We start from the raw sequence: 21,783 nt of genomic DNA on the forward strand, positions 1-21,783 counted from the left end.
GACCAGTTGTGGCCAGTTTCCCTGTGAGATTTTTTCACAGCCCTGAGTGATGCAGCTAGGTCAACCTAAGTTTTAGGTCTAGACTAGGTCTGATCTGCTTCTTTCTTATATGCTTTGATGAGCAGTGAAATAGTTAAAGCCCCATCACTGGCATAAGAGTCAGCACTCATTGAAATGATTGGGGCAGCTCAGGCCTATCAGAGCTATGGCTACGAACTTTCCACAGACATGGCTTTACTTTTTGCTCCTCTCTTGGGAGAGGTACTGGTATGTGTTCCTGCCAAGGAGAGCCCCAGTTTATGCCCTCCTCCATAAAATAACATCCTCCAGATAAAAAGGACAGTCATCAATTTGAAATTAATCTCCAGTGAGTGGGGGTGGGGATCTGGAGCAGAATCTGTGTGAGGGAGTCTCCATCTCAATGAGTGAGGGGGTTTTGGGGAAGGGCTGTATGAGGGAGTCCTTCCTCCCCCTCTACCCATTATGAGTGAGGGGGTCCCAAGGCAACATCTGTGTGAGAGAGTTTTTGCTTCTCTCTGCTGATGAGTGAGGAGGGCTGAGGGCAGGGCCTGTGTGAGGAGGTGCCCAGTTCAGGGTCTGTGTGAGGGAGTATCCCCACCTCCCCCCAAAAATTGGGGGAGCAAGTCAGGGTTTTTGTGAGGAGTCATGAGTGATGTGGGGACCTAGGCCACAATCCGTGTGGGGTGTCCTGGATAACCACTCAATCTCCCTGCGTGTGCATTTCCTACCATGGACTGTTTACACTTCTCAGAGGCTTGAGGGGGATGGCCTCTTCCTGCAGGGGCTGCTAGGATGGCTGTAACCAGTGGATGTTTCATTATGTTGCAGATGGTGCTGCACTGCACCATATAAAGGTAGAGCAGTGGGGCTGGGTTGTTCTTGGAGTGGAGTGTTGGTCTGTTTTGCACTTATGGAGTTTGCAGCAGCAGATGTGAAGGTGAGGATCTGCTATGCAACTCAGGGGCAGGGTGGGGGCTGCTTTATTGTAGTTGCAGGGTAGCTTTGGAGGTGGTCTCCAGGGCCCTCCTCTCCTGGGGGTTTGAGTGAGGTCTTTGGACTTGGCTGCTTTCCTCAAGCCTCTGCTTTTTCCCCAGGCTGGTGGGGTTACTCCTCGACCCAGCCACTCTTTCTGGGACCTCCAGTCTAGGGTCATGGTCACACTTACTAAGCCTTAGACAGGGTGAAGTGAGACCCCAGAGGAGCTCTGCTGTGGAAAACCATATATGGCCTTTCTTTAATGCCTGCTTGTTTCCCTCCCCTCCATCCAATCATGCTGCTTCACACACCTTCCTCCTCATTTTTGGGAGATGTGTGTGGGGAGGGGTGGCGGCACAGGGTCTGCTTGAGGCCAGTGTCCCTCACCTTCCTTCTGACTGATTAGCCCATCCACACATTCCTGATCAGTATGTGTGGGAGTCCTTATTGTCTGTCTTTCCCCAGTGATGGCTATAGGGTCCCTTCAGCCCATTTTTATTACTCATCTTCCACTGTCTCTTAACCTGTGTTTAAAGCACCCCTAATCTAGAGTGACAGGGATTTGTGTGTGAATAGGTAGGAGCAACACCTGAGTAAATGCCCAAGTTAACTCTGCAATGGAGAAATATACTCTCTCAAGCTGACAGCACTGAAAAGAGTTTCAGTGATTGCTTAGAGCTTCAATATGATCCATTTCTTGCTTTCATGCTTTGTTGGGTAGTGAAATAGTTAACATTCGAAGTATCAATTGGCATCTATTTTAGCACTAAGATGAGTGGGGCAGCTCACACCTGTCAGAGCTATGGTGCAAGCTCTCCACAGACTTGGCTTTACACTTAAGTGATTCAGCTCTTGGGAGGGATGCCTGTGCCCTGTGAGGGCAGTAGAACACCATCCCCTTGTTCTTTTCCCCACACACCCCTAGCACAGGACAACAAAACATGATTGATTGGGGGTAGTGCACTCCAAAACAAGGGCACAAATGGTTAACAGACCACCTGGGAGGGTTTGAGCCATTGAGCAGGGTTTGGAGGGGGAACAAAAGAAGCTGGAGCTGCCTCAGATGGACTTCAGCAGCACAGAAAGATGCTGAAGCCCAGAGTTGTGTGAAGTCAGAACTGAGAGCTGCTTGAAGGAGAGCCAGCTGCTGTACTGATGATTGTGCCCGCACGGGTCCCCTTTTTTGCAGAGTCAGACGCACCCTTTTGAGCTTTCAGCGCACACCAGTGTCTGAGTGCCTGGAAAGATTGGACTGACCCGAGGGGGTTGCATTGATGTGGGGCAGAAAGTCTGTGTGTCTTACACCCCACAGCCCTGACCTCTAACCTAGTATGTTGTGCTGGAGCTGTAATGTCTGCTAGAAATTCTACCCTGGATTTACTCCCAACTTTGCCTGTTAGATAAAAGTGGTGTTCTGTTATAATGTGGTACCTTTTACAGGGGTTAACTCTGACCCCTAGGAGTAGGGTTGGTGTTTATGCAGAGGCATATAGCTAGGACCCTTTCCCCAAACTGGGGAATCCCACACCTGACATGCTGGTATATATTGCTGCCAAGTAGACCTAGCAAAATCCTCCAGATGCAAGACAGAGTCACCAGTCTGAAATTAATTCCCAGTGAATGGGGGCAGATGGCTGGGGTCTGTGCGAAGGAGTCTCCCCACAGTGAATGAGGGGAACTGGGTTAGAGATTATCCCCCCAAGGAATGGGGGAGAGGAGGAAGGCAGGCCAGGCCGGAGTCTGTGAGGGAATCTTCTCCCAAAGATTGAAGGGAGCTAGGGACAGAATCTGTGTGGGGAGTCCTGGACAACTACTAAGTTTCCCCTGACTGTGCACTTCCTGTTCCCTACTCAACTTGTGGGGGACTTTCTAGTCTCACAAAACAAACACCCCTGCCCCTTCCCTGAGGCCCTGACCCCTGCTTGCTCTCCCCCACCCTCACTCACTTTCACCAGGCTAGGGCAGGGGATTGGGGTGTGGGTGAGGGGGCTGAGGGCTCTGGGTGGGGCCGGAAATGAGGGGTTTAAGGTGTGGGAGAGGGTTCCAGACTGGGACAGGGAGTTAGGGTCTGGGGGAGTGAGGGCTTTGGATAGGGGTGTGGGCTCTGGGGTGGGGTTGGGGATGGGGATGAGGGGTTTGGGTTGCAGAGGGAGGCTCAGGGCTGGGGCAGAGGGTTGGCAGGGTTCAGGTTGTGGGCTCTAGGAAGGAGTTTGGGTGGGGAGGGACTCCAGGGGTTTGGGGTGAAGGGGTTCTGGGCACAGGGTCCTGGCAGCACTTACTGCAGCTCCCAGGAAGTGGCCTTCAGGCCCTTGTGACTGCTAGACATATGGGAGGCTCTGCATGCTGCCTGCAGGCACTGGCCCCCAGCTCCCGTTGGTCATGGTTTCTGACCAATGGGAGCTGCTGAGCTGGCCCTGGGGAGGGGGCAGTGTGTGGAGCCTCCCTGGCTGCCCAGGGACCTGGCATCTGCTTCTGGGAGATGTGCAGAGCCTGGGCAAGCGGGTAGCCTGCTTTGACCCCAGGCCCCCACTGCACCACTAACCGGACTTTTAATGGCCCAGTCAGTAGTGCTGACTGGAACCACCAGGGTACAGTTTTGACCAGGCATTCCAGTTAAAAACCGGACACCTGGCAACCCTAAGGTTGCGGTGGGGGGGTCTCCCTGCAGAGGTTGTTGAGAAGGCTGTGAGCTGTGGCCATGTTGCTGAGGTTGCTGGCCATGCTATACAGAGACTGGCTGTGGGAGCAGGTTGTTTTTGGAGAGGAGCATTGGTCAGTTTCTCTCACCCACAGCTTGTGATGAAGGCTATGAAGTAGATGTGGGGGTGAGGATCTACTGGGTAACATCTAGGGTTGGGGGCTACTTTATTGTAGGTTTGGGAGTGGCCCCTGGACCCTTTCTTCTGGCTCTCTGGAGTGTCATTGGACCCAGACACTTTCTTTCTGAGACTATTTCTCCCCTCCAACCCCCCCCCAGTCCCACCCCCAGGGCAGCCTGCACCCCAAACCCCTCATCCTTGGCCTGCACCCCCCATGCCCCAGTTCTCTGCCCTAGCCCTGAGTCACCTCCTACACCACAATCCCCTCATCCCCAGCCCCACCCCAGAGCCTGCACCCCCAGACAGAGTCCTCACCTCCCTTCCCTCCCCCCCCCCCCAGCATCCCAAACCTCAGCCCCATCCCCACCACACATCGCCTCCATATTGGTGCAGATAATAAAATTCATTCTGCTTATGGGCATAAATTAAAGGGAATGCTGCCCAATCCATACATTACTGGTAAGGGAGTGTGGGGATCCCCATTGGGCCTATGTCACACTCAACAATGTCTGTTCTCAGTGATGGCTATGGAGTCCCTTCCATTCATTTTTTTTTTATTCATCTTCTGCTGAGTTCAGCCTTGTCTAGATTAGGAAAAAGATAATTTTAAACAATAGATGACAAACTCTATTTTAAATATCATGTAGGCTTTGTTTAGACTAGGATATAAAGGTGAGATTTCACTGACAAAATACCATGGACAAGGCTCCCTACTCTCAAAGCCACTGAAAGCTCAGCCAGTTTTGCACATGTTAAATGCAATGTGTCCTGTTGTCAACATACTGAGGAGATCTCTGGCCTGCTGATACTGTCCTTTATTAAACCTTGGAATACCAGGAATATTCCAGAAGAGGGTTAATGTTGTACCTTTGTTCAAAAAGGGTGAGCTCGATGACCCAGGTAATATGTCACTTAGCCTGATATCAGTCCTAGCAAAATATGGGATTTAACTGAGAGAATTATTTCTGTCCTTTTAATTAATGACAATCAATGTGGCTTTATGGAAAATGTCCTGTTATACAAACCTGATTCTATTTGAGATGACAAGATAAATGTAATTGCATAGATTTAGTGTACATGATATGAAATCACTGCTGATAAAATCTGCAGATGATGTGAAGATTGGCAAGTCGTAAATCAGGAAAGGGCAGTCACACAACATGATCTGCATCATTTGGTAAATGGCTGTATTAAAATGCATTTTCTTGAATGTGCCAAGTGCCAAATTAGAAAGTTAGGAACAAGGAATGCAGGCCATGCTTACAGAATGGATGGAGGCCAATATCCTGGATGATGGGTGACTCTGAAAAGGGCGTAGCACTTATGGTGGGCAAGCAACTCAATACTAGCTCCCAGTGCAATGATCTGGCAAAAAAGGCTAATCCTATGCTTGGATATATAAACAGGGGAGTTAGAAAGTAGAAATAGGGAAGGGGATTTTTTACCTCTGTATACAGCACTTATACGACTGGTACTGGAATACTTGCGTATAGTTCTGGTGTCAATATTTTAAAAAGAATTGAACAATTGGAGTGTAGGAAAGAGCCACAAAAATGGTCTGAGGCCTGGAGAAACTGATTTATGTAAGTTCTCACTGCAAGGCAATCTGAATTAAATAGTTACTACAAAAGATTGAGGTGACTTGATTACCCTGTAGCAGTTCTTGTGCTGGGAGAAATACCAGGTGCTAAAGAGCTTTTTAATCTAGTGGAGAAAGGCATAATAAAAACCAGCAGCTGGAAACTAAAACCAGAGAAACTCAAATTAGAAATAACTAATAATAATACAAATAACAGATTTGTAAGGGATGGTGATTAACTATGGAAACAAAATGCCAAGGGAAGTGGTGGATTCTCCATCTCTTCATATCTTCAGATCAAGACAGGATGCCTTTCTGGATGTTATGCTGTAGCTATACACAAAATATTGGGCTCAGTACAGGGGGTAACAGAGTGAAAGTTAACCTCCTGTGATATACAGAAGGTCAGACTGGATGATCAGATGATGTCTTCTGGTCTTAAATTCTTTGTTTAAAAGTCTGTTTTAGCAAGCGTTAATAGGAAACAGAAGCTTTTATGCCACAACTAAAATGTTATGCCAAAATGCTGCTATAATTCACCATTGTTATAGCATTGTTAGCAATTTTTGACTTGCAGTACCATATCTACTTCTAGAGGGGCATAACTGTCCAGTGATTTATTTGAATATGGACACTGAGCTGTTGACACTCCTCATGCGAAGGCAAAGACACACATTTGTCCTGTCATAAATATTGACTTTGTACACCCTTTACAATGGTGCATGCACATTGGAGAATAACACATATATATTAAATTAGAAGTAATCTTAATTTATTAGAAATATGATGCCTTCATAATCAAAATAATTTCACTTTTTTAATGAGACTTTAAAAGGAGGGTAACACTAAAGGAAACAAATTCACATAAATACTTGATAGGCCAGATCTGAGGCACCTACAGATATACATTCCAAATAAATAAATGCTCTTACTGAGGGAGATTAGCTTTCAAATCCTTAGTTATGTCACACAGTGCTGCTGCATGTTCTATTAACTTGACTTTATCATTGATAAACCTTAAGCCAATCCACAAAAAATACGGGTGTTGTCCATTTTGTGAATTGTTCACTTCTAAAAAATAAACCAACTCAGGAAGATGCAACTTTAGTCATTGCTTTCTATATCCCTCCCCCAGAGACTGCTTCCCTATCCTCCTCTTCTGGTGTTAAAGATTGTAAATCATTATCCTTATGCTCATTCTCTATCAAGAAGTGGTTGAACTAGCTTTCCTTTCTCTTCCCCCTCTCCTCCCCTCTTTCACAGCTCCATTAATACCTGAGTTCTGCCACTGTTGATCAGCTGTTCTCTCCAGCTGATATGTTATGATGGAGCCACAGAGCTCTATAACCATGAGAAGAAAAACTTTAGAACTAACACAAATTCATTCAGCTTTGCTTCTCTTGCAGACACATACCTTCGCTATCAACTTTCTCTCTAGAGTCTTGTCTTCCCTAGGAAAAAAGTGTACTTAACTTGTTAGCTAACTAAAATTAATACACTTCTGTCAGGAAAGCCTTGCTGAACCTGAGAACGGGCCACTTTATACCTTTGCTATCCTCCTGTGCTACAGTTGGGTGTGCAGTGCCTGTTCCCCTTATGGTAGGGCCAGGTTTTGAGTGAGGAGTCTGTATCTCCATGCTCCTTTCCCTTCTTGGCTCCAGCTGGTACATATACTCTTTACTGCCCCCACCACCTTCCCTTCTTGCGTAACCCCTTGAAGTTTACCAGGTGTATGGAGAAATCTGTAAGAAGTGGGACTTGGTAGCTGAGTGGTGAAGTATGTCCAGATGTGCCACTGGGACATGGGTGGTGGCTGTACTGCAGATTTATGGTCATTTGGTGAAGGGGGTTCCTGAGATACAGCACCTCCAGAATGAACTGCTTATAAATTTCATAGTGCTTTAAAATTGATATGCAAAAGGAAATAGCTTTAAAAATTGGGGTGGAGTTTGTGCTTCAAATTCAGTGTTACTTGATGATGTTCCCAAAATGCATCCCCAAAAACTACTTTTTAGTTTTAAAAATGTGCTAAAATTCACATGGATAGTTAAATTGTCTTGAATGTTGTCCTGCAACAGGGGCAAGGATATACTTTTGGTGAAAATTTGGGATCATCTGGCCAAAGGTACAGATACAGCCTGCTAATAAAGAGCTCATTTTAATACTTGATTTAAAGCCCATCTGCATAAGGAGATTCATTTTTAAAATTGGTATGCTGCAACAGTGGCTGGGCTAGGATACCTTTTATGGGGGTAGGGGAAGAACACCTCATTGCAGAGGTGCAAAATGACTCCTCCATCTCAATCCTTGTATGCTGCAGAAAGTTATGCAGAGCTCCTTCTCCTACACTACCACTGAAGTGAAGCAGGAAATCTGGAGCTCCCGCTCTCCCATTTACTGCTGGTAAATGTGAAAGTAGAATGAATTATGTTGTGAAAATAGAAAGGATTAAAGAAATGCTGTCTGTACCTTTAAGCAAAACTGTTGGAATGCTGCAATCCAGGTGTCAGGAATACAGACATTCATATAGAACAATTGCACCATTTAAGGGCAATTGGTGAAGTATTAGCCTTAGATCAATAAGAGTTAGTAAGGAAATAGGATATGTATGCTATGCCCCTGGTGAATTTTACTGTTTTGCTTTCTTTGTCCCTTTGTCTAATTCCCACTCTTATCTGTATAAATAAGACTGTTTGGGTCTTGTATAGCCACTCACATTATCTGGGTGTTACTGGTGGAGCGCTGCACTAATAAAACAGAGTGGTCTGACAAATTGAGAGTCCTGATTCTAACTTTGACAATTTGGAGGTCCCACCGAGATGGCAACCGTCTTCACTGGGGCTGTGTGATTCCTGACCATTTTTGTAGGATGACCGTGGTAGCCGGCACCGGGGCATTTGGTCTGAGCGGTCCTCCACTAGAGCAGAAAGGCGCACAGCCACAGTGAGGTCTATGCCATCGAACCTGTTGGTTCCCACTCTGTTCTGGTAGGGATCCTGGGATCTGACATCAGGAATCTGGTCAGGTAATTATTTCTGTTTGTCCAGACTGAGGACTGTCCTGTCTGTGTCTCTCCGTCCTCTTGTGGAGTGTTGAGTCTGGGTGCCGTCTCCGTCCGGGGATAGGCCGACCAAGGAGTTCCTGTCCCCGTGGTCTGAGTGAGTGGAATCTGCACAATCGCAGCTGCACCGCACTTTGGGTAAAACCCCTGGTGTGAAAGCAAGGGCGATTGAGGCAGTAGCCTGTGGGCTCCTTTTGTGTGTTGCACTGGGCATCGCTCTGACGAACCCAAATTTCCTTCTTGTGTGATTGGTGTGTGAAGTCCTCTTGTATTGGTAACCAGACATCTATGTCGGGACCGTTCCCTAAATGAACGCCAGCTCATTTTATGTATTTAGGATGGGTCTGGACTCCTGTAAATTTCTGGAAAAATGGTCTAGGCTAACACAGGGGGATCCCAAAACTCAGTGGCCACTGTTAAAATCTTGAAACAAAAACTGAGTGAACATCTTAAAGGACAAACTCAGCCAACCTAAAACTAAATTGGCTAAAGGAGAGGTTAATTGTTTCATGCAGTGGTGGCAAGAGGCAAATCATAGGTGAACAAAATCAAAACTTGCCTCTCTCAAATATTCAGATAAGTTAAAAGCTTTATTAAAAGCCTCCTCTCCCACCACCAGACTAAGCGCTCCCCTTTACCCCGTTCTCCAAACCCCAGATCGATCCAACCCCCTTCATACTCCCATCTCATTGTAAAAAGGACAAAAAGCCCCTTGTTCTGTTCCCCTTTGTTGTCTGCCTTAAAAACTGATTCTTTAGTGTTCCACTACCAATTCATCAAGGAGGGTGGGCTCCTCAACTAGCCCCCACCCTTCCTGGTCCCTTTCCTTGAACATTTATTTCAAAATTGTGAAATGACCACAATATCACTCTCAAACGGTTCATTGGAAAAAGCCAGATCGGGCCCAGGCAAGCAACAGATAAAGAAACTGGTTAAAAGCCCTAAGGGAATAGTGTCAGGAGTAAAAAAAGCAGTAAGTGCAGGCATGAACCCCTGAAACAATACTTAAAATGGTAAAATCTGAGGTGATAAAGGTGTCATTTTGGGACATAAACAAGTGATTTAAGGAAAGAGTGAAAAGTTAACTCTACAGAGGCTGGAGAGAATTAAGCAGTTAAACTTTGTGAAAATGTTAAAAAAGGACCATGTTAAAAAGAGAATTCTTGGTTTCTTTGAAGCCTTTCTGAAGGGAAAATGGGCCCTTTTCCAGAAAAATGCCTGTAAATAATCCAAATATATATACAGCTATGTAAAAACAAAGCAGTGTAAAGGAATGTTAAGGAAAAGAAAATGTGTATGTATCTGTCTGTGAAAATATGTAAAGTTCTAAAAATCTAAACCAGCACATCTGGTTTGTAAAACTCCTGTTTTGTAGGTGTAAAATAAATTGATTTTGTTTTTAATGCCACTACAAATTCATTGGACTCTTTAATTCAAAGTTGCAAAACTGACAGACCTTTTTGCAAGATCCAGGTAATTAGTGCTGTTTGGCTTTGGAATTTAGCATTTAACCCTTAAGGGGTATCTTGATTCTTTACAAAAATTAAAATGTTTTTAAATAAAGACCAAGTCATGGCTGCAATAGGGCAGTCAAAATCAGGAGAATAGGGAGAAATTCTGAAGTCTTTTTGTTTGATTGGCTTTTTTTGTAAGAATAGCAAATAAAAGCTGTAATGAAAGAATAAAAATTAACAGTGACCCTCTAAAGCAAGAGCAAAGGTAAGGTGCACAAAACAAAAGCAATGTTAAAAACACTGAGCCTTAAAATATCTCTGTGTGTAATCAGATTGTCACTTTTATAAGGGTACATAAAAACTCTAAGAACAAAACAAACAGTTACACCTTATGTAAAAATTAATATGGCTAATGTTTTAAGAAGTTATAGTATAAAGAAGTGCATTTTCCCTAGAACATGTACAGTGTATTGTAATAAGGGGTAAAACATTAAAGGCCTGGGTCTCAATGTAAATTGTCTTGGTTATTAATTATAAAACTTAGCAAGGTTTAATTTGCAATGCTTTTTTTTTTTTTTTTTTTTTTTTTTTTTTTGCTCGATATAAAATACTACTGTTTGTATTCTCACCTATTTGTGTGAATGAGGAATGTATGCATCAGGAAAAGATAAGGTGTAAAGGCCATTGTTATAGCCAAAGTCAAGAAAAAAGTAGTAAAAAAACTTTAAAAACATCAAAGAATCACCAGGCACTGCTTACTACCCCAACGGCTGTTAAACTGTCTGGCATCTCAGAGTGGATACATGCTTCGCCGTGTAAAAAGGCACCACCCCCAGTGAACCAATCATCACCTCAGGACCACAGAGTCAACTGTGACTCCAGAAGAAAACGTAAAGAAACAGCCTGCAATACCTTACAATCTACGTTCTCATAAGGGTTGCCAGAAGCAGACAACAACCTCAAGCAAGGCCCAAGAAGAAGCAATAGTGAGCCTAGCGCCTGCTGCCTGGTGGACATAAAACTGTGACTGCGGTTTCCTCAGCTGAGGTTGTCAGAACCAGAAGGGACTTGCCTCCAACATGCGCCTCTGGTGGTGCCTGTTCCTCGACTGCTGGTGTCTTAAGGTCTGAGGAGTTCACAATGACAATTCTTTTATCCAGCAGCAAGTGTGGATAGCTCAGACCCTTGTTGTTTCTAAATGCTAGGTCTGCAGCCACATCCCAGCCCACTTTCAAACTAGTGTTCCTGTCCTGGCTACCCATTCAATTCCCCAGATCTCACTGGAGGACCTTGTCCGTTTAACACAATATGGAACAGTAATGACACCTGGGCAGAGGCTATTGGCAGTTCCTTTATCCCAGTTGGGGGAGTAATACACCAGGCAAAAAGGCTCCTAAGGTTACAAGCAGTAGTTAAAATAATGGCAGATGAAACCAGAGAGAGTTTAAAAACCCTGGCCAAAGAAACAGGGGCGATCCGACAGGTGGCCCTTCAAAACCATCAGGCATTAGACATAGTGCTGGCGGCCAAAGGAGGGACCTGTGCTCTCATTGGAAAAACATGTTTTGTGTTTATACCTGACGATACCAATGAGGTAATAGATCGCGCTAGCCACTTAGAACAAATCGCATATCTTCCCCAAGTAGAGCCAAGTATTTTATGGAAGTGGCTAAGTAACCTGTTCAATTTCTCTGGCATAGGAAACTGGTTGTTTCAGGGAGCCCTAACTATCCTGTTTGAAATCTTAGTGATTTTTGTATGCTTTCAGTTAATCTGTTGTATCCAAAATTGTCACCCAGATGACTGCCCCAAAACAGAGTGCTAATATGATGATTTTAAATATCACTGATAAACAAAAAAATAAAGAACAGTTAATTTGTGGAACCCAGTAATTGTTGGTCATGGCGTGTGCTTGACCAAAAGGAGAGATTGTGAAAGTAGAATGAATTATATTGTGAAAATAGAAAGGATTAAAGAAATGCTGTCTGTACCTTTAAGCAAAACTGTTGGAATGCTGCAATCCATGTATCAGGAATACAGACATTCACATAGAACAATTGCACCGTTTAAGGGCAATTGGTGAAGTATTAGCCTTAGATCAATAAGAGTTAGTAAGGAAATAGGATATGCATGCTGTGCCCCTGGTGAATTTTACTGTTTTGCTTTCTTTGTCCCTTTGTCTAATTCCCACTCTTATCTGTATAAATAAGACTGTTTGGGTCTTACATGGCCACTCACATTATCTGGGTGTTATTGGCGGAGCGTTGCGCTAATGAAACAGAGTGGTCTGACAAATTGAGAGTCCTGATTCTAACTTTGACATAAACATGCTCCTCACAGCCCATTTCTTACCATTTTCCTTCTTCCCTATGTCCTCTCCAGCCCTACTTTGGAGCTGGTAGCAGAGGGGTAGTGGGGTCTTTCCAGGAAGGCACTTCATTCCTACTGCCATAGGTACTTCATTCATACCCCCAGATTACCACTAGTTTTCTCAAAAATGGTTTATAAGGCTAATTTTGCTGAACTTTAAATGACTCTGGTTTACTGTATTTAATACGTAACTAAAAGTAAACCAGTACTGAGATGTTTGCTGCATGTGTCTTCATCTTGTTGGGTGTGGAGTTAGCAGGAAATTGAAAATGACTAGAATTTGAAAAAGAAGGTAGGGAAACAAAACAAAAGTAAAATTTGAAAATAGCCACTGTTATCTTTACTGGCCCAGTGACCAGCTTCATCCACCTGATTCTATATGTAGATGGCTTGAATTAAGGTCTTGAGCATGGCAGCAGTAAATTTCTTTTCCTCCTACATCTATATTGGTTACTAAAATATAATGCTTTCATCATCATTGCAATGCCATTAATTTGAGCTCTTGTATTTGGATATGCTCATGAATAATCATTACTTTCTCTTCAGTCAGGATTAAGTCTGACTTCTGATTTTGCCCCTGCTTGTCACTGTGGGTGAAAGAGCAGAGGTTGGTTTTGAAAGTGTAGGCTTAAGTGGTGTAACCATTGACTACAGTAAGAGTACCATTTCTGGCATTGGTTATATTTAACATTACTGTTTCCTTCAACAGAAATTCTATGCTGGAGAATCCGCCTCAGAAGCACTATGGAATAACATCTCCAATTAGTTTGACTCCTCCTAAGGAAATAGATTATATTTACACTCAGAAATTAATTGAAGCCATGAAGCCATTTGGAGTATTTGAAGATGAAGAAGAACTAAATCACAGGTATAACTTTTAATATAATTGAAACACATTGCTTGAATATCTTTTAAAACTAAGTCTAATGTTGATTCTCATTGCAGGCTGATTGTTCTTGGTAAATTGAATAAATTAGTCAAAGAATGGATTTCAGAACTCAGTGAGAGTAAGGTAAACATTTTTAAAATTCCAATTCTAGTAATTCTCAGTCTTGTATTCTGTAATAAGTTTTCCATTTACATATTGGGCAATAGACTTGCAGCAGTTGTCATTCACGTTAAGGTTTGGAAGACTTTTAACTACCTAGATCCTTAAACATTTTTCTAGAAATTAAGTGAATTTGTAAATTGTCTGTAACTAAATCTGTGTTTAGCAATACAAATTAGAACCAGACAACTATCTAATGAGTATAGGGCCTGGCAAAATGTGATTTCTTTTTTTCTAACTTCCATGATCTTATCAATATGTTAAAGATTTTTTGCTAGTAAATATTTTCATTTTTATAGTTACAGGGGGTGGGGTGAGGGTAGTTCAGACAGCAGGGCTGCAGGGGGGCTCCTGATGTGGCCAAAGGTCCATAGCCACTGGGGCACAAGATTTGGGGGTAGGTGCAGTCATCCTGGCTCAGAAAAGTATAAAGACCTCACCCCCACCTCCCCGCCAGGACTGTAAAGAGCAGGAAGAGCCCCAGCTGTGGGTGAGGCCACCCTGTTGCTCAGTACTTCCTGCCTGGGGATAGCCTCCACACTCCTGGCTGGTGAGTAGGCGAGTGGAGCTGCATAGGGTTCCCTGCATTGTCACAGAGCTGGTGACACTGGATCCCTGGAAGGCTGGGATCCTGGTGGGTTAGAGCAGGGAAACCCTGGCCAGAGCTGTGAGGAGGAATCATCCCTAACCAAGGAGGAGGCCACCTGCTGCTAACTGGCTCCTTCCCAGGGATGGCTGCTCCTCCTCCACCCAGTCCTGATCAGCAGGCTCTGCTCAGCCTGGCCAGGATCGCAGCCTTTCTTCACCTTGTTCCTGTGGAGATTAAGTGTCACTGGCCCCACTCAGTTCCCAGCCAGCAGTGTGGAAGTTGTCTCTAGGCAGGAAGTGTTAAGCAGCAAGGTGAGCGCTGCCACTGCTTCCTTCTTGCAGCCTGAAACAGGGGGTTCTGCTCTGCCCTGCCAAAACCACAGCCAGCCTGTCTCCATCCCTCATCTCCTCCCCCACACCACTGCCTGCAAGGATCAGATGCTGCCAGTCCTGAGGCAGTGCAGGGAGCCCTCTGAAGCACTACTGTCACAGACTCACTTGCTCCAGTAACAACAAGGCTGCAGAGGGCTCCCTGCATGGCTGCAAGACAAGTGATACCTCATCCCAGCAGGCACGCCCACTGTTAAAACTGATAACTTTTTTTGTCAATTTCAGCATCAACCGAAATTGACATTTCTGACCCTTGCCAATTAAAATGTAATCCTGCAGAGCCTCTCTATAGGGCAGAGAGTGGCAGTCTAGCCTTGACCAATGTTTTAAAAGTATCTCAGTCTAGCAGTGAAATAACTACTGGTAGCTCATCAGTTTATGACCCAGTTTATATCCTATACTGGCTGTATTTAATTTTTTACATGGCTCTTCAAATTCACATAAATGGAAGTATCTTTTACCTACACTGCAGATGTTACTTCTATAGTAATAAATGCTTCCATTCTATTTTTGTAACTCCACTAGGAAATGATTGCCACTGTGATTTCTTATTGCTGTTACTTCAGTTGGCTAGAGAAGATGGTTAGGAAATGGGTAACAAAAATTCTTACTCCAGTGATAACCTTTTGTACCTGAGCAATCAGTGTGTTGCTGTTCATCAAGGCAGCCTAAGCTAATATCCCTACATAGAGCAATTTTTATTTGTTTAGAAATTGCTGAGATCTTATTCTCAAATTATTTCATCTGTAGTAACTGCACTTTATCTGTTGAAATCTTACTAACTGCCAAAATGAGCCAACTTAAGCTCTTTCATAGTGCTAATATAGCTTGTAGGGCTTTTGACCTTGGGAACCAAGAGCTGTATTTTAAACTTGTATTTCTGCTCTATTTATAGAACCTCCCACCTTCAGTTGTAGCAAGTGTTGGTGGGAAAATATTCACGTTTGGTTCCTATAGACTTGGAGTACACACCAAAGGTATTTCCTTTTTAACAGTGTCTAGTCATGCACTGTTTCAGACTAACTGCGTAATTAACTGAAGATGTATGGGATATTTTTGCAGGTGCTGACATAGATGCTCTTTGTGTTGCTCCTAGACATGTGGAAAGATCAGATTTCTTTCAGTCATTCTCTGAAAAGCTAAAGGCTCAAGATGGAATCAGAAATTTAAGAGTAAGTTTTCTACTTGTATTCAGAGTAATAAACTTATCCATGTTAAAGGGACACTGTCAACTAAACTCTTAAACTTACCATTTTCACAATTACAGTTGCTGACAGCAGTCTTCAAATAGTATTGTACATAAACTCTAAGGTTTGCAAAGTCAAGCACTCTAGGTAGGAAATATCAGAATCAAAGTTACCTGTGCAACTTTAATCAACCCCTTTGTATATATGCATTATGACAGTGGTTAGTTAGATGATCACATAGTATATTCTTTCTACAAATTGTGTGCCCAATTTGAGACACCCTGAGAAAAAAAGCCTGTCCTAAGTGGTTAGCATTATACTGCACTTATGTTTAAATCACAACGCCCATTGATTTCACTTGCAGTTGAATGCTCAGCATTTCTGCAAAATCAGGCACAAAGATCTAAAGCTGGGCATCCAGACGATGAGAAATGCACACATTTAGTGAAATTTTTGGTTTTACGTAACTTGCCTAGATTACATAGGAACTGTGCAGCAGAGGCAGGGATAAAATTCAGTTATCCAGGACAGCATTCATCTGATTTAACCAGGAAACTGTCCTTTCTCTTCTTAAGGTCCCCTGCCTCATTCACTACATGCCTTCCAGCTTCTGCAACACACGGCAGAAGTCCTATAGGAGCAGCCTCCTTTAATATGCATCCCGAATTCATCCTCAGAGCATGTCCATCCTGTGTACTGAATGAGGCAAGAGTCCTGCAGAAAAAACTAAAACTGTATCATAATGCAGGCACACAAGGGGATCAAATGAAGGTTGAACAGGCAACCTTAACTTTGGCATTTCCTAAATTCTGAGTGCTTGATTTTTAAGAGCATTAAGGTTGCCATGTTTTTGTAACTTCCTATATTAACAATAAAGGGCAAACTAGAAAAACAAACTCTCTCATGTTACATTATAGTGATAACCACAGGGGTCATCATCAGGGCTGGAACACTTAAACCTGCCACACAGATCTTGCCCACTTAAATTAAGTGGGTAACTGATACTGTAACAATTATGGAATAAAACTAAACTGAAGCATGTGAAAGAAGGTTGGTGTGTCTTTCTCCTCTTCCCGCTATCCCCAACAACATATAATATACCCTGAATCAACAGCTCAGGTGTGTGAACTGCTCCATTCAACTCACTAGGTGTTCACCTCTCCCCAAGCCTGTGATAGGAATGAAGCTGGCTGGTTCTCATTCCAGTCTCAGCAGTGTTCTTGGTGCAAGCTCCCACTATGCTTGTCCTCAATTCTCCATCCAGAGGGACATGGCTTCCTCAGATGACAGCTTGGGGAAGGAGCCGAGAGAAGGGGAGATCTGGTAAACCTCCATTCTTCCAGATCTGAAATGGGAGTTGGACACGGGCAGGAAAAGAGGTTTAGATACCCACATGGGCAGGTGTCTTCTAGATCCTGGCATACATAGGAGAATATGGGACTGATAAGCCTCACCACCCACTTCCATATCATCCCTTACCTTACCACTCCCCTTATACCCAGAGCTGCTCAGAGGATTCTCAGGGGGGCTGGGGCAGGGAAGGGTCTTCGGCGGCAATTCAGCGGCGGGTCCCTCTTGGAGAGAAGGACCCACCGCCGAAGAAATGAAGCGGCAGCAGTAGAGCAGCCTAAGTGCCACCGATCACGGCTTTTTTTTTCTTTCCCCCAGCTGCTTGCAGCGCTTGTACTCACTGGGTGGCACTCTGAGGCTTTGGCAGCACTTCAGTGGCGAGTCCTTCATTCACTCTGAGTCTATGGCTGCACTGAAGGACTCACCACCAAAGACCCAGAGTGAATGAAGGGCCGGCCACTGAACTGCCACCAAACACCCACAGTGGCTCACGGGGAGGGGGTGGGCCCTGCAGTTCCCAGGGCCTGGGGCAAATTGCCCCACTTGCCCCCCTCCTCTCTGGGTGGCCCTGCTTATACTTGCTCCTCATCCTGAGTCCCCCAACCCTTCTCCCCTGCCACGCTTCCCCATGTATCTTCCTCCCCTCCTGGGAAGCATTTTCTTGTGCAATATTTTCTTTTCAAAGATAGTTTGAATCCACTCACAATACATGTTCCCAAAATTTAAAAAAAAATCTCTTTGACAGAGGCAGATTTTTAGAAACATGCTTACATTTTTGTCCTGATTTATATTCTTGGCTAACGACCAGACTAGAAGTTACTGTGCTCGGTGTTGCTCAGGTTCAGTGGTAGTAATATGTACCTTTGAGCTGCTCAGGTCCTGTGCCTCATGGCTGGCTAGCAAGCCTTTGGGGCTCTTTCTGCACATACACAGTGTAAACAGTTGGCACATGAGCATTAGGCATGTACATCCCTTGAGAGCTAAGCTTCCTGGGAAATACTATTCAGTTTTGCTCCCCCAAAAGTTTAGTGGGTGCCTTGCACTAGCTGGAATAAATGTCAAGCAACTGAGACCATATTGCACATGATCAGAGCCATGGCTTGATTCCCAAGTCTGTGCAACAAAGTTGACTGACTGGCAACCTTAAGACAAGCTTTTGGGGCGGGGGGGGCAGAAATGGAAGCTGTCTCTTAGGAAAATGACCCTAAACTTGGTTCAGTAACTCTGCCCAGTGCCCCTCTGAGTTAATCCTAGTTTCAGTATCTAGCAATTGGTGGAAACCATAGGCAGGACCAGCGCTAGGGGTTTGAGCGCCCTAGGCAGACAGCAATTTCGCCACCCCACATGCTGGTCCCGCGGCTCCAGTGGGCCTGCCACAGTCATGCCTGCGGGAGGTCCACCGGAGCCCCGCGAGGAGCTGACCCTCCTCAGGCACCACTGTGGTAGCTCCACCGGAGCCGCGGACCAACGGACCCTCCGCAGGCGCTACTGTGGCAGCTCCACCAGAACTGCCTGCCGCCCCTCCGGCAAAATGCCACCTGCCAATTATTCTTGCGCCCTAGGCGATGCCTAGGCTTCCTAAATGGTAGCGCCAGCCCTGACCATAGGAGAGAACAGAATTCAGGCCCATAGATAAATGCTATATATTGGGGAAGATTGTAATGATCTTGAGGTTCATTAAATAACAAACTAATCAACAAGAAAGGAATAAAACTTTTAATAAAACAAACTGGAGAGCTTCTGTAGTGAACTGCTGAACACCAAATTGGCTGTGTGCCCAAGGCCTGCCTCCAGCGCACATCTCCAAATTCCTATGTTCACAATACCCCTTATGGGGAGCATCTCTAAATTATATCCTTCTACAAACATCCCTACAGACTCAACATGGCTTTTGTAAAGGGAAGTCATGTTTACCAATCTATTAGAATTCTTTGAGGGTGTCAGCAAGCATGTGGATGAGGGTGAACCAGTGGATGATAGTGTAGTTGGACTTTCAGAAAGCCTTTGACAAGGTCCCTCACCAAAGGCTCTTAAGCAAACTAAGCCATCATGGAATAAGAGGGAAAGTCTACTCCTGGATCAGTAACTGGTTAAAAGATAAGAAACAAAGTGTAGGGATAAATAGTTTCAATAATGGAAACAGGCAAATAGTGGGTTTTCCCCCAAAGACCTGTACTGGGACTTGTGAGGTGGCAAAATTTGCAGACAATACAAAATTATTCAAGATAGTTAAGTCCAAAGCTGACCAAGAGGAGTTAATGGGATCTCACTTGACTGAGCAACAAAATGGCAGAATAAATGCAATGTTAAGTGCAAAAAGAAAATAACAAAAAACCCAACTACACATATATAAAGGTGGTGGTGTCTACAGCTAATTTTAGAAAGATCTTGGAGTCATTGTAGATAGTTCTCTGAAAACATCCATTCAATGTGCGATGGCCATCAAAAAAAAAAAGTTAGGAATCATTAGGAAAGAGATGATAAAACAGAAAATATCATAGTGCTACTATATAAATCCATGGTATGTCCACACCTTGAATGCTGCATGCAGTTCTTGTTGCCCTATCTCCCAAAAGATGCATTAGAATTGGAAAAGGTATAATTTTTGTTGACCTTCTTTGTTAAGGGTATGGAATAGTTTCTATATGAGGAGAGATTTAAAAGACTAAGACTGTTCATCTTAGGAAAGATGACTAAGGGGGATATGATCAAGGTCTATAAAATCATGAATGGTGTGAAGAAAGTGAATAAGGAAGTGTTATTTACCCCTCCACATAACACAGGAGCCACCCTCTGATATTAAGAGACAGCAGGTTTAAAACAAACAAAAGTAAATGCTTTTTCATACAACTTACAATTAATCTGTGGAATGCATTGCCATAGGATGTCGTGAAGGCCAAAAGTATAACTGTGTTTAAAAATATTAGATAAGTTCATGGAGGATATCAATGGCTATTGCAGAAGATGGTCAGATGCAACTCCATGCATGCTCAGGGTATCCCTAAACCTCCAACTGCCAGAAGCTGGGACTGGATGACAGGGGATAGATCACTTGAAGTTGCCCGGTTCTCTTCATTCCCTTTTGGTCATTTGGCACTGTTAGAAGACTGGATACTGAGCTAGACAGATGACTGACCTAGTATGGCCATTCTTATGTTCTCTCATATGCCGAATTTCAAGGCAATCCAAGTAATCATGTACATTTTATAGCACCTAGAGGAATCACATTTCAAACAAAGCTTTTCTCAACTTTGAAGATAGCTGAGAATTAATTGTTGTCAGTTGCAATCTTACTGAATACAGTAGACAAATGGAAACACCTTTTTTAAATAAAGTGGACTTTCCACCTTCCCAGGAGAAATGGGAAGACTTGTATTGTATTGCATATATACAAAGTGGTCTAGCAAATCAATTTGTTAGTATTTTTAAATACTGGTAAAATACTTTTTTCTGGCCTTACACCCAGGAGTAACAAAAGGTCAGAAGGTGAAACACAAAACTTGTTTTTAAAAATGCAAAAATTATTTGGCTTTTTCCCTTCCTGCTTTACAGGCAATAGAAGATGCGTATGTACCAGTTATCAAGTTTGAATTTGATGGTATTGAGGTAAGAATTAAAGCTTAGTGTCTAGTTAAAATGCAGATGATTGGCTTTTTGCTTTGGAATTTGGATGATATAACACTGGTTCTGGTCTCACTGGCACAACAATCTATTTTTCAAGGTTATTCATTAGTACTCCAAGGTCTAAGGGCTTGTGTACACAGCTCTGCCGTTCAGATTACAGGGGTGTGAATTGCAGCATGCATCAAAGTGCTACACTGTAACTGCCCCATGTAGATGCTGCTGGCATGAACTAAAAGGCACCTGGCTTGGGTTAGGACTATGTTAACATGAGCTAGGTGCCTTTTAGTTCATGCCAGCAGTGTCCACATGGGGGAGTTGCAGTGCAGCACTTTGGTGCATGCTGCATTTCAGATAAGCCTTAAGGGATGTCTACACAGCAAAGAGAACCCCCTGGCTGGCCTAAGTCAGCAGACTTGGGCTGTGAGGCTGTTACATTGCTGTGTAGACTTCCAGGCCTGGGCCTGAACACTAGGCCTCTCCCACCCTGCAGGGTCCTAGAGCCCAGGCTCCAGCCCAAGCCCAGAAGTTTACACAACAATATAACCTCTCCACAGCCTAAGCCCAAGTCAGCTAGCACAGGCCAGCCACAGGTGTCTAATTGCTGTGTAGACATACCCTAAGAGCTTGTCTCCACAAACATCAAGCTGGGGTGTGAATCCAGCCCGCACTAGTTTGCTGCAGTCTCACTGTGTGCCCCCTACTGACATGAATTAACAGTCTTGTTTCCAGGGCCGGCTCTACCCATTTTGCCACCCCAAGCACGGCGGCGCGCCGCGGCGGGTGCTCTGCTGCTCGCTGGTCCCGCAGCTCAGTGGATCTCCCGCGGGCGTCCCTGCGGAGGGTCCGCAGTCCCACAGCTCCGGTGGACCTCCCGCAGGCAGACCAGCGGACCCTCCGCAAGGTCGCCTGTGGGAGATCCACCGGAGCCGCCTGCCGCCCTCCCGGCAACCGGCAGAGCGCCCCCTGCAGCATGCCACCCCAAACATGTGCTTGGCGCGCTGGGGCCTGGAGCTGGCCCTGCTTGTTTCAAGGAGGACTAGATCAAAGCATGTTAACAGCCTGTTACTATATGTCAGCAGAGTACCTGAACAGATAGTTTTAGTGTGGGCTAGATTCACATCCCAGCTTGCCACAAACTAAATATTCACATTCTTAAACTACTGCAAAGTGTCAGGCTCTCACGCAGGCCATGCCTTTGCCCAGATTGCGTTACACTAAACTTCTATTTTATGGTATGTCTACACTAGAAATGTAAATTGAGCTATATTAGGTTGATTGACAGCCAGCACAGTAATTACTGCTGTGGTGCATGTCCAC

The 21,783-nt window shown here is 44.4% G+C and overlaps 1 protein-coding gene across 1 annotated transcript in view; it reads left to right on the plus strand.

Annotated features, from left to right (window-relative positions):
- Positions 1 to 21,783, plus strand: part of PAPOLG (poly(A) polymerase gamma) — a 97,007-nt gene that overhangs the window by 27,513 nt on the left and 47,711 nt on the right. The window contains exons 3-7 of the mRNA XM_030558373.1: positions 12,989 to 13,147; positions 13,225 to 13,291; positions 15,201 to 15,282; positions 15,368 to 15,477; positions 20,395 to 20,448. Coding sequence (XP_030414233.1) covers positions 12,989 to 13,147; positions 13,225 to 13,291; positions 15,201 to 15,282; positions 15,368 to 15,477; positions 20,395 to 20,448 — 472 coding nt within the window. The remainder of the gene's footprint in view (positions 1 to 12,988; positions 13,148 to 13,224; positions 13,292 to 15,200; positions 15,283 to 15,367; positions 15,478 to 20,394; positions 20,449 to 21,783) is intronic.

Source organism: Gopherus evgoodei, chromosome 3 (genome assembly GCF_007399415.2).
Source record: "Gopherus evgoodei ecotype Sinaloan lineage chromosome 3, rGopEvg1_v1.p, whole genome shotgun sequence".
NCBI classification, from domain to species: Eukaryota; Metazoa; Chordata; order Testudines; family Testudinidae; genus Gopherus; species Gopherus evgoodei.